General features: G+C 44.4%; 1 protein-coding gene across 4 annotated transcripts in view; it reads right to left on the bottom strand.

The window, feature by feature from the left end:
• The window catches only part of LOC132002609 (uncharacterized), a 51916-nt gene extending 40374 nt beyond the window's left edge, over window positions 1-11542 (bottom strand). For all 4 annotated transcript variants that reach the window (XR_009399956.1, XM_059377726.1, XM_059377725.1 and 1 more), the window contains exons 1-7: window positions 11416-11542; window positions 10756-10881; window positions 10476-10646; window positions 10152-10376; window positions 9772-9898; window positions 8661-8860; window positions 7770-7982 (exon numbers count right to left, since the gene is read on the bottom strand). Coding sequence is in view for 3 of the 4 variants with exons in the window: in XM_059377726.1 (XP_059233709.1) it covers window positions 7770-7982; window positions 8661-8860; window positions 9772-9898; window positions 10152-10376; window positions 10476-10646; window positions 10756-10881; window positions 11416-11473 (1120 nt within the window). In the remaining variant the exon portion in view is untranslated. The remainder of the gene's footprint in view (window positions 1-7769; window positions 7983-8660; window positions 8861-9771; window positions 9899-10151; window positions 10377-10475; window positions 10647-10755; window positions 10882-11415) is intronic.
• Between the last annotated feature and the right edge of the window lie 1159 nt (window positions 11543-12701).

Below are 12701 nucleotides of genomic sequence, written 5' to 3'. Positions count from 1 at the left end.
ACACATTGGACCAGATGGACCTCATAAATATATACAGAACACTCCACCCTGAAACAACAGATTACTTATTCTTCTCAAGTGCACATGGAACTTTCTCCAGAATAGACCACATACTGGGTCACAAATCAGGACTCAACCGATATCAAAAGACTGAGATTATTTCCTCCTGCACATTCTCAGATCACAATGCTTTGAAACTGGAGCTCAATCACAAGGAAAAGTTCCAAAGGAACTCAAACACCTGGAAACTAAAGACCACCTTGCTTAAGAATGCTTGGATCCACCAGGAGATCAAGGAAGAACTGAAACAATTCATGGAAACCAATGAGAATGAAGACACTTAGATCCAAAACCTATGGGATACAGCAAAGGCGGTCCTAAGGGGGAAATACATAGTCATCCAAGCCTCCCTCAAAAAAATTGAAAAATCCAGAACACAGCAGCTGTCTCTATACCTTAAAGAACTGGAGAATCAACAACAAATCAAACCAACTCCACACGTAAGAAGGGAAATAATCAAGATTAGAGCTGAGATTGATAAGGTAGAAACGAGAGATACAGTAGAACGTATCAATGAAACTAGAAGCTGGTTTTTTGAAAGAATCAATAAGATCGATAAACCATTGGCCACACTAATCCAAAAGAAAAGAGAGAAAGCTCAAATACATAAAATTATGAATGAAAAGGGAGAGATCACAACGAACACCAAGGAAGTAGAAACAATCATCAGAAGTTATTATCAACAGTTATATGCCAATAAGCTAAGCAACCTAGATGAAATGGATGCATTCCTGGAAAACTATAAACTCCCAAAATTGAATCAGGAAGAAATTGACAACCTGAATGGACCAATATCTAGTAACGAGATAGAAGCAGTGATCAAAAACCTCCCAAAAAACAAGAGCCCAAGACCTGATGTATTCCCCGTAGAATTCTACCAAACTTTCAAAGAAGAAATAACACCTCTTCTTTTGAAGCTTGGTCAAAAAATTGAAGCAGAAGGAAAACTTCCTGATTCTTTCTATGAAGCCAGCATTACCCTGATCCCCAAACCAGGCAAAGACCCTACCAAAATGGAGAATTTCAGACAATATTACTGATGAATATGGATGTTAAGATTCTCAACAAGATCCTAGCCAACAGGATCCAACAGCACATTAAAAAGATTATCCACCATGACCAGGTGGGATTCATCCCTGGGCTACAAGAATGGTTCAACATTCGCAAATCAATCAATGTGATAGAACAAATTAATAAGAGAAGAGAGAAGAACCACATGGTCCTCTCAATTGATGCAGAATAAGCATTTGACAAAATCCAGCGTCCGTTCCTGATGAAAACACTTCAAAGTATAGGGATAGAGGGAACATTCCTGAACTTCATCAAATCTATCTATGAAAGACCCACAGCAAATATCATCCTCAATGGGAAAAAGCTTGCAGCCTTCCCGTTGAGATCAGGAACACGACAAGGATGCCCACTTTCACCACTCTTTTTCAACATAGTATTAGAAGTCCTAGCAACAGCAATCAGTCAACAAAGGGAAATAAAAGGTATCCAAATTGGCAATGAAGAAGTAAAACTCTCTCTATTCACAGATGGCATGATTCTTTATATAGAAAACCCAAAAGACTCCACCCCCAACTACTAGAATTCATACAGCAATTCAGCAAAGTGGCAGGATACAAAGTCAATGTACAGAAATCAGTGGCTTTCTTATACACTAACAATGAAAATACAGAAAGGGAAATTAGAGAATTGATTCCATTGACTATAGCACCAAGAACCATAAGACCTGGGAATAAACCTAACCAAAGAGGTAAAGGATCTGTACTCAAGGAACTACAGAACACTCATGAAAGAAATTGAAGAAGACACAAAAAGATGGAAGACCATTCCATGCTCTTGGATCAGAAGAATAAACATTGTTAAAATGTCTATACTTCCTAGAGAAATCTATACTTTTAATGCTATTCCGATAAAAATTCCACTGGTATTCTTCAAAGAGCTGGAGCAAATAATCCAAAAATTTGTATGGAATCAGAAGAGACCCCGAATCGCTAAGGAAATGTTGAAAAACAAAAATAAAACTGGGGGCATCACGTTACCTGATTTCAAGCTTTACTACAAAGCTGTGATCACCAAGACAGCATGGTACTGGCATAAAAACAGACACATAGACCAGTGGAACAGAGTAGAGAGCCCAGATATGTACCCTCAACTCTATGGGCAAATAATCTTCAACAAAACAGGAAAAAATATACAGTGGAAAAAAGACAGTCTCTTCAATAAATGGTGCTGGGAAAACTGGGCAACTATATGTAGAAGAATGAAACTCGACCATTCTCTTACACCGTACACAAAGATAAACTCAAAATGGATAAAAGTCCTCAATGTGAGACAGGAATCCATCAGAATCCTAGAGGAGAACATAAGCAGTAATCTCTTCGATATCAGCCACAGCAACTTCTTTCAAGATATGTCTCCAAAGGCAAAGGAAACAAAATCGAAGATGAACTTTTGGGACTTCATCAAAATCAAAAGCTTCTGCACAGCAAAGGAAACAGTCAAGAAAACAAAGAGGCAACCCATGGAATGGGAAAAGATATTTGCAAATGCCAGTACAGACAAAAGGTTGATATCCAGGATCTATAATGAACTCCTCAAACTCAACACACACAAAACAGACAATCATATCAAAAAATGGGCAGAAGATATGGACAGACCCTTCTCCAATGAAGACATACAAATGGCTATCAGACACATGAAAAAATATTCATCATCACTAGCCATCAGGGAGATTAAAATTAAAACCACATTGAGATATCACCTTACACCAGTTTGCTATTGCATTCAATAGCAAAACAATGTGTTGGAGAGGATGTGGAGAAAGGGGAACCCTCTTCCACTGTTGTTGGGAATGCAAGTTGGTACAGCCTCTTTGGAGAACAGTGTGGAGATTCCTCAAGAAATTAAAAACAGAACTTCCCTATGACCCTGCCATTGCACTCCTGGGTATTTACCCCAAAGATCCAGATCATGAAAAGAAGGGCCATCTGTACCCCAATGTTTATAGCAGCAATGGCCACGGTTGCCAAACTGTGGAAAGAACCAAGATGCCCTTCAATGGATGAATGGATAAGGAAGATGTGGTCCATATACACTATGGAGTATTATGCCTCCATCAGAAAGGACGAATACCCAACTTTTGTAGCAACATGGACGGGACTGGAAGAGATTATGCTGAATGAAATAAGTCAAGCAGAGAGAGTCAATTATCATATGGTTTCACTTATTTGTGGAGCATAACAAAAAGCATGGAGGACATGGGGAGTTAGAGAGAATGGGGTTGGGGTAAATTGGAAGGGGACGTGAATCATGAGAGACTATGGACTCTGAAAAATAATCTGAGGCGTTTGAAGTGGTAGGGGGGTGGGAGGTTGGGGTACCAGGTGGTGGGTATTATAGAGGGCACAGATTGCATGGAGCACTGGGTGTGGTGAAAAAAATAATGATACTGTTATGCTGAAAATAAATAAATGAAAACAAAACAAAACAAAACAAACAAAATAAATAAAACAAAAACCAGACATGCAAAAAAAGCAAGAATTTTTAAGAAATCGAAGGAGAAAGAAAACAGCAACATCCAAAACCCCAGACACTAGTTATGGGCTCATATGAGATCCAAATATTGGAGTTTTAAGCCATGCCATGTACTTTAAAGTGCGATTAGTATGTTTGATAAATCAAAGGACAAGATCAGAGGAAAATTTCAACAGGGAATTATAAAAGACTAATATAAATTCCAGGTCCGAAGCATTCAATAGCAAAACATCAAATATTGATAGATGTGTTTAATTGCAGATTGTATGGAGCTGAAGAAAATAGGCCTGAAAAAGCTATCCAGATTGAATCTCAGAAAGAGAAAATAAAAAATGAAAAATGCAGAAAATAATGCAAGAGACATGTGTATGGTAAAAAAGAGATAACATGTAATTGAAGAGTCAAGAGGAAAGAAGGGTGTAGAGCAGAAAAAATTTTAAAAACATAATGGCTGATAATTTCACAGACTTGATGAAATGCTAAAGAAACTCAAAGAAGATTTAAAAAAAAAAGGAAAACTATAGGAAGAGAACTACAGTTATATTCCTCAAAACTGAAGACAATGAGGAAATCTTAAAAGTACCAGGGGAAAATGATATTTAACTCCTAAGAGCAAATATAAGACTTATGTAACACTTCTCAACAAAAATAACAAAAGGCAGAGGCCATGGAAGTATATCTTTGAAATTCTAAAAGTAAACAACTATCAAGCTAGATTCTCTGCTTTGCTAAAATATGTTTCAAGGATAAGCTGAAAAAGGAAATTTTAGAAAAACAAAACTTTGGAAGATGAAATTTTAAAAACCTAACAGAATTTGCAATAACTTCAAAAAATATTAAAACTTGAGGGTATCTTAGAGATTTTGTGGGTTCGATTCTAGACCACTGCAGTAAATCAAAGATTGCAATAAAACAATGTAAAAACATAAATACAGCAATTCAAATGGATTTTTTGGTTTCCCAGCACATATAACATTTATGTTTGTACTATACTGTAGTCTGTTAAGTGTTAATAGCATTATGTCCAAAAAAACAACATATAAGCCTTAATTAAAAATACTTCATTGCTAAAAGATGCTAATCAAATCCGAGCTTTCAGCAGGTTATAATCACTGATCACAGATCATGACAAATACAGTGTTAAAGAAGAAGTATGAAATATTGAGAGAATTACCAAAACTTGATCCAGAGACATGAAGCAAGCAAATGCTGTTGGAAATATGGCATCATTCATCTTTCTCTATGCAGGGTTGCTACAACCTTCAATTTGTAAAAAATGTGGTATCCATGAAACTCAGTAAAGAGAAACACAATAAAATAAGGTATGCCTGTACCTAGTAATAAAGCTAACAAGATGTATATAAGGGCTCTACCCAGAAATAAAAATAAGACAAAAATCTTGAAAGAGTAAAGATGACGTAAATAAAAGGAAAGTTAAGCCGTGTTTAAGGACTAGAAGACTCGATATAATAAAGATGCCATTTCTCTCCAAAAGGGTTTGTTGTTTCTAAGTAATCCAAAAAAATTCCAGCAAGTATCTTTGTGGATATTATCTGATTGTATAGAAATCAAGGACCACAAGAGCTAACACAATCTTAAAAAGAACAAAGTTGGAAGACATAGACTATTGATATTAAGGTTATTATAAAATTACGGTGATTAGGGGACGCCTAGGTGGCTCAGTTGGTTAAGCCGCTGCCTTCGGCTCAGCTTATGATCCCGGGGTCCTGGAATCGAGTTCTGCATCAGGCTCCTTTCTCGGCAGGGAGCCTGCTTCTCTCGCTGCCTCTGCCTGCCTCTCTGCCTGCTTGTGTGTACTCTCTCTGGCAAATAAATAAAATATTAAAAAAAAAGAACTATGGTGATGAGGACAATGATTACTACAAGGATAGGAAAAAGATTTAATGGACGGAATAGAGATTCATAAACATAGAGATTCAATGAGATGTTTGATTAATGACAAACATGAGTGATCTTTCAATAAATATGCCATGCTGACTGGATATCTGTTTGGGAAAAATGAATTTTGACCCTTAACTCATACCTTATGCAATAAATCAGCAAAACTTTTAGAAAATAAAATGGGAGACTATATTAACTGGAGTGAGACTTCTTGTAGAAGTTGAGAAGGCTAATCCGAACATAAGCCTGAAGAAAATGTTGACTTATTTCAAAATTTGACCTAGAGGTGATCAAGGCCTATGTTATGGATTCATATTTATTCCCCCAAATTCTTATGTTGAAGTCTGAACTCCCACTACCTCAGAATGCAACTGTATTTGGGGATGAGGCCTTTAAAAATGTGATTAAATTAAAATGAGGCCATTAGGCTGGCCCCAATCCAGTCTGACTGGTGTATTAGTAAGAGGAAATTTGGACACATGAGAGAGATACCAGGGATGCCTGCACACTGAGGAAAGCCCTTACAAGGACAGAAAGAGGGCAGTCATCTGAAAGCAAAGGAGAGTGATCTCAAAAGAAGCCAAATCCGCCAACTCCTTAATGTTGGACTTCTAGTCTCCAAAACTAAGAGAAAATAGAATTTTATTGTTTAATCCATCAAGTCTGTGTATTTTTGTCATGCAGCCCAAGAAGACTAATATATCCCCAAGTTTCTATGTGACAGAGAATGCTTGCAATAATTTTAGCCTGAAAAAAATTTAATTAGTGTGACCTAAGGGTCATCTCACCACAAAAATTATCACATACTCATAGAAGGTATAGCTTTAATTCTCTCATGATCATTCCAAGATAAAACAGTTAAAAATGGGGGCACCTGGGTAGATCAGTGGGTTAAAGCCTCTGAGCCGAAGGCTCAGGTCATGATCCCAATGTCCTGGGATTGAGCCCTGCATCGGGCTCTCTGCTCCGCAGAGAGCCTGCTTCCTCCTCTATCTTTCTGCCTGCCTCTCTGCCTACTTGTGATCTCTGTCTGCCAAGTAAATAAATAAAATCATTAAAAAAACCAGTTTAAAATGTATTTCTCAATAACTAAAGCAACTGGCTGTACTAGGTTGTTATGTACAAGCCAGTGGAACGCAATTTAGATAACACAACCATTGGGACCTGCTTCATTCAGCTCTCGACCTCCAAGTTCTGGGGTGAGGGTTGGTCACTGGATTCAGAGCTTGGTCACCTAAGAGATAGAAGGCCTTAAGCAGAGACAAGAAATGATGATAGAATCCCTGGAAACCTCAAGTCACACCATTTGAAGGTGGCATGGCATGGTGGTTAAGAGCAGGAATGTTGAAGTCAGCTAGACTGGGTTCAAATCCTGGTTCTGCCACTAATTCTCTGACCATGGACAAGTTATTTAAACTCTCTGCACTTTAGTTGGTGTGTTTATAAAGCAAGGATGATAGTAACTGTGACTATTTCAGAGAGTTGGTGGATCACTAGGATGGATATTAGGCGGCACTTGCAACAGTAGAGGGCATACACAGTGGGTGCTCATATCATTGGAGATCTGGGGTCAGCCCTCATCAGGGAGCAGGACTGGAGGGAGCCCCCATTGAGGCTACATACCTATGATTTGAACAACTTAAATCGCCTGCTGCTGGTTATTTTCCTGCTTGCTCTGTGGACCACGCACAAGTGGTTCGCACAGCAAAAACCAGGAGGAGACCACCTCTGAAATGAAGCGAGGTGAAGGGGATCAACAAGGAACCAGTGACCACAGCTGAGTCCTGGGTTTATGTCTCCGTGCCTGATCCTGCTGCACAGGTTCTGAGCCAGGGGTGGATGTGAGGGAACTGGGTGTGGCTACTGCCACCTTTAAGAGCTTATTGCAGCATCAGAACCTCTCCCGCTGCCTCAGTGCAAGGTTCTGGCTCCTCCATTAGTCGAGTCATCTGGGGCAAGCTGCTGGACATCTCTGAGCTTGTTTCCTCACATTCACTCATTGGCTTGTTGAAGTCAAGGCACAAACTCATTTTATCCACGCATATACACTATGCCTGTGCTGTGGGAGTCATGGGGTCACCCATTCTCTCACATACTGCAGCTTTCATAAAACAATTAAATCTGGTGGCAGTGAGGTTTTCTGAAACCTTACACTCTTGATCCTCAAAACTTCAGAGGACAGGAGAAATGGTGTATTTGGAGGCCATATCTGGAGACAAGGGTGATTAACCAGTTTGTCGGGGAGAGCATAAACGGAGACTCACCGGGTGGAGAGAAAGCAGAGCTCCCACAGGGGAGGCAGCCAGCCTGGCCAGGTTGGGCACTGAAGGTGCCTGCAGGGCATGGCAAGCACTCTCCAGCTGCTCCTGCCTGGCTGCTGTTTCTAAACGTTCCCAATGGACAGGGCCTGGGGCTGTGAGTCCCAGCAGGACAGTAGTGCCCCACTGGGCAGGGGTGGCTGTGGTAACTCTCTGTTCCTGGAGGGATATAGAAGGGGAAATTCTGAGCCATGGACTCTAGCTGAGGTGCAGACTGAGAAATGGCAGAGTCTGAGGGAAGAATGACTTGCTGGTAGGATTCAAGTGGGGAAGGGAGTGGGAGGGGAGATAGCAAAGCAAATACTGATCAGGGAGGAATCTAGATTGTGAGTTAGTAGAGTCTCTGTGCTTTCTTGTACTTACCCTCCCACCCCCCAAGCAACAATACCCTTGGTCTTTTGGGCACACTACACAACACACTTCCATCTTTCTCAGTAGACACAGAGCTGCATATCCAGCATTGCTCATACACCAGGCTGTAGTTTGTCCTGTTTCCCAGGACAGGCTCCAACATGCTCACTGTATGATATGATGCACAGTCAATAATATTTAGGTCTTTTAAACCTAACATCAAGACAGGTGTGGCATCTAATTTCTCTGACTCTCCTTTCACCTGTGTTTCCTCCCTCCCCACCCCCCACCCCCACCAAAATGCTGGGGTTTTCCCAATCAGGTGGCTGGCCTAGCTGAGAGAAACTACAGGCCTGTTCCCCTGCATGCTCCTAGCGGCTCTATGGGTCCTCCCCACTTGCCACCCCCATCCTCCTCGCTGGGCTCTGTCCAATTCCAAGGCCCCAGGCCCCCTCTTCTGCTCACACCCAGGCTTCCCAAACTCACCCTGGTGGCAGGTGAATCCAGGGGGACAGGGCTGACAGGTTTGGGAATCCAGGGCCTGGCTGCGGTAGGTGCCTGCTTCACAGAGGCGGCAGCAAGTCTCCTTGGAGACCCTAAGGCCAGTTCCATTCAGGGCCTCAGAGCCCCCAGGGCATGCACGTGGATGGGCACTGCCCACGGGGCAGTAAAAGGGAAACACACAGCTGCACAGAAACACAGACCCCCCAGACTCTAGTTTCATGTTGAGAGGGTCTGTGTGTGCTATTGCTCTCAGCACACTAGCTGGGTCCCCCACCCACCTCCACATTCTCCACACTTGGGCCTTAAGCTGGCTGGGGGAGGGGTGGCCCTGAATTTGTCCCAGATAAGGAGCCTGAGGTGGTCTACTGAGGTGGTCTACTGTCTGATGAGGCCTAAGTAGGTCAAGGTGTCTTCCTGGAGGAGGCTGAGCCTCATATAGGTGGCCAGGCCACTGGACAGTGTCCAAGCCTGTGTTCCCTACCCACTTCACCATGGGCAACAGAGTATGTAGACCACATCTGATCATCTCCGGGTTGGGGGACACAGTTGGGAGTGCTGGGAATGTCGGTCCTGGACACAAGATTGAGGTTGCCAGGTGAAATACACTGCATCCAGTCATATTTGAATTTCAGATAAGCAACGAGCAATTAACAATGAATAAACAATAAGTACTACTGCATATTACATAGGCCATACTTACACTAAAAAATTATTTATCGTTTACCCGAAATTCATACTTAACTGGGTTTTCTTTCTTTCTTCCTTCCTTCCTTTCTTTTTTTTATTAACTGGGTTTTCTTGTATTTTTATTTGCTAAATCTGGCCACCTCACAGGGAATGACCTTGGAAACTAAGAAGGGCATCTCAGTGGGATTTGTTTCCTCACCCATCCTTCTTAGGGACAGAGGCAGGACTGAGGCACCAGAACACCCTAGCTGGGAAGCCCAAGCAATAGGTTACACAGTACTTGCCTCTGGGCCCTGCTATTTTGGCCTGCATTCTTTGGGGCTTAGGGGGGTTGACTCCTCTCTGGAGAGCCCAGAGGCTGAGACACAGGGGGAGCCCCAGTTACGCAGACAGGGGAGGTACTCACAGCTGCCCTGGGCCAGTGTAGGTGGAAGAGCCAGCAGGGCAGGCATAGCCCCCAGGGCAAAGTGGGGGGACCCCTGTCTGGGGCCCGCAGTAGGAGCCAGCCCTGCATGTGACCTCAGCCACAGAACCTGAAAGAGACAGAACAGACCAAGGCACCTGGGTCTTAGGGGGACTCAATGTGGTGAAGATCCAACCAAGACTGAGTGGACCCTGGGGGACTGGGTATATGGCTTGCTAGGGCAAGCAGGTGGCCATACCATGCCTGCATGATGTGTCCTGTGCTGGTGAGACCTGCCTGAGCACCTGGCTTAAGCCTCAGGGGTGCGGGCACAGGGTTAGGGTCATGGGCTGGGGAGGGACAGATAGGCAAGGCAGTCTCACCTGCAGGGCACTCAGCTCCAGCTCTGCAGGGGATCACAAACATATTTGCATGATCTTGAAGCTCAGCCTGGGGGCAGTAGTGGCCAGGGGGACAGAGCTCACAGTCTTCTTGGGATGATGCCCCTGGCTTTGTTCGAAAGGTGCCAGGTGGACAGAGAAAGGCACCCTGATCACCTGGACACCAGTAGCCTGGAGGACATGGCTGGCTTTTGAAGGAAGAGAGACCTGGAAGGAAAAACATCAGGCATGGCCATGCGACCTCTGAAAACCTCTTACTCTCCTCCATAAAAGCTCTCAGCATCCAGCTTAGGATCAACCTCTCACCTGGGGACAGGCAGTGGTACCCGGGAGGGCAAGGGAGGCACTCTGCCAGACTCTGGCCTCCTTCTGCAGCCAGATAGGTATGTTCAGGGCAGGCCTGGGGGGTTCCTGGACTGGTCTTATTCCCTCCAGGGCAGTAGTGGCCAGCAGGGCAGGGGTGAGTGGTTGGGTCTCCTGGAGAGCAAAGGTTGTGCTCACTTTCCATCCTCTCCTCCTGCCCAGAGGGCCTCCCTCAGCCCTTCTCGGGTCCAGCGCCCTTCTGGCTGCAGTGCTGTTGACTTACCGGCTTTGCACCAGCGCCCAGCAGGGCAAGGCCCACAATCGTCTTGATGCTTGGCTCCAGGGGCAGCCGCCACAGTATGAGGTGGGCATAAGGTGGGTTCTCCACTGCCCTCTGGGCAGTAAAAGCCTGAAGCATAAGGGGTCACACGGTCTTGTGGAAGGTAGGTAGATTGCTCAGCTGTGGCAGAGCAGGAACAGCATGAATCCAGGGGTGGCCCGGGGGTTCTGTTGGCCCAGGAGTTGAGTGGTCTGGATGCCAGTCCTGGCTTCACTTGCTTTTATGTTTGTAAAATTAGTAACCTTCTGAATTGCTCTAGGTGTCTATTCATATCGCATACGTTTGATGTATGTAATTACATACACATGCACATGCAGATACATGTTAGTTGCACAACACTGGGGCTCAACTATTTTTGATGATTTCTTTAAGGAAATTCTATGACCTACATGGCGATCAAACCTAATGAAATTCAGAACGTTACTGATTTGACAAGAGTCACGGGTTCTACTTAGTTAGTCAGGTATGGGAGTTAGCTATTTTCAGGGTCTGTTTTTGACCCAAACAAGAAATCCTTTGCCCAGGTGAGTGCTGTGGTGGCAGCCAAGCAGCCTTGCTCTCTGCCTCTTTCACACTCTAAGGGGAAGAAACAGGGGTCATTACCTGGTGGGCACTGCTTGGCGCACAGCTGTCCCTGGGGGCACAAGGGCTGAGACTCCATGGGACCTTGTGTCGTCAGTTCGGAGGTCCCAGCAGGACAGAAATAACCAGCAGGGCATTTCCCCCACACCCGTCCACCTCTAACAGCACAGAGAGGGGAGAAGAGTGAGATCAGGTTGCAGGGACTGATCTGCGCCCAGTGCCTCAGCACCAGAGGGGATCCAGGCCCTTGTTTCAGATAGTTTTATTGTGACCCACAGTGTGAAATGCTTTTGACCTCTCTCCCAGGAGAACACATGGATCTATCCATGTATAAGATAGAAACAAGACCCAGCAATAAAACAGGGCATGAGGCTCGGACCCAGGGGTGCTGGGCCCAGTACAGCACTGGGAGCTCCACCCTTGCGCATCCTTCCGGAAAAGACAGATTCCTGGATGTCTACTCCACTGACTGTGGAGCTCAGCGGATAAAGGGCAGGACTCAGGACTGCCAGTAGCAGGACGAGCCTCTCCTGGAGGAACTTGGTAGTCCTGCGGCAGTCACTGTGAGGTGAGGAGGAAGGGAACTGGCAGCTAGTCTACCCACTCTCTGCATTAACCCTGGGTGTGCTGGCGGCCTGCCAGATCCCTGGGCCTGGGCTCTCTAGAAGACTAGTCTGGCCACTAGTCTTATCTCCCACTCTGCAGCAGAAAGCAGGCTAGACCTCAGGAAGAACTTCCTGAGTACAGGGAGACAATCCTCCAGAAAGGGCATCTGAGGAAACCTCCATGATCTCTTTTTAAGTAGAAAATCATCTGCTTTGAAGTAAGTTTGCCTCTGCATGAAATAGAGCAACTCTTCTTTTGAGGATCCCCCTTCCTAGTCCCAGGAAATTGGAGGTATGTGTTTTCAGCAAATGTTGGGAGCTTTCTCTGGACCAGAGAACCCCAATATGCTTTTTGTCTGGTTACTCTGGGGGAGATGGGGCAAGGGCTAATTTGAGGGCTGGGCTTCTCCCCAAGGTCTTATGAGAGCCTGGGGAACCCCTATCCCATGCAGCCCTAGAGCCTGAGTCTCTGAATCCCAAGCACAGCGTTCTTCCAGTGGCTTCTACTGCTACCGTGAGAATGAGCCCATTGTATAAATACATGTCTTCACCATACCAAGTAGGTGTAAGACATTTCAGGTAGAATTTGGCCATCCTGAGCCCTGCTCTCTGATTATTCTGTTTATAGGTAACATTCATAGTCCTTCCAGCTCCAATAATTACAAAAGCTATTCACATTGTAGAAGATTCAGAAGAGGAGCT

This window comes from Mustela nigripes, chromosome 15 (genome assembly GCF_022355385.1).
Source record: "Mustela nigripes isolate SB6536 chromosome 15, MUSNIG.SB6536, whole genome shotgun sequence".
NCBI classification, from domain to species: domain Eukaryota; kingdom Metazoa; phylum Chordata; class Mammalia; order Carnivora; family Mustelidae; genus Mustela; species Mustela nigripes.
Note: the sequence above shows the minus strand (reverse complement) of the source record. Positions and strands in the feature narration are given on the sequence as shown.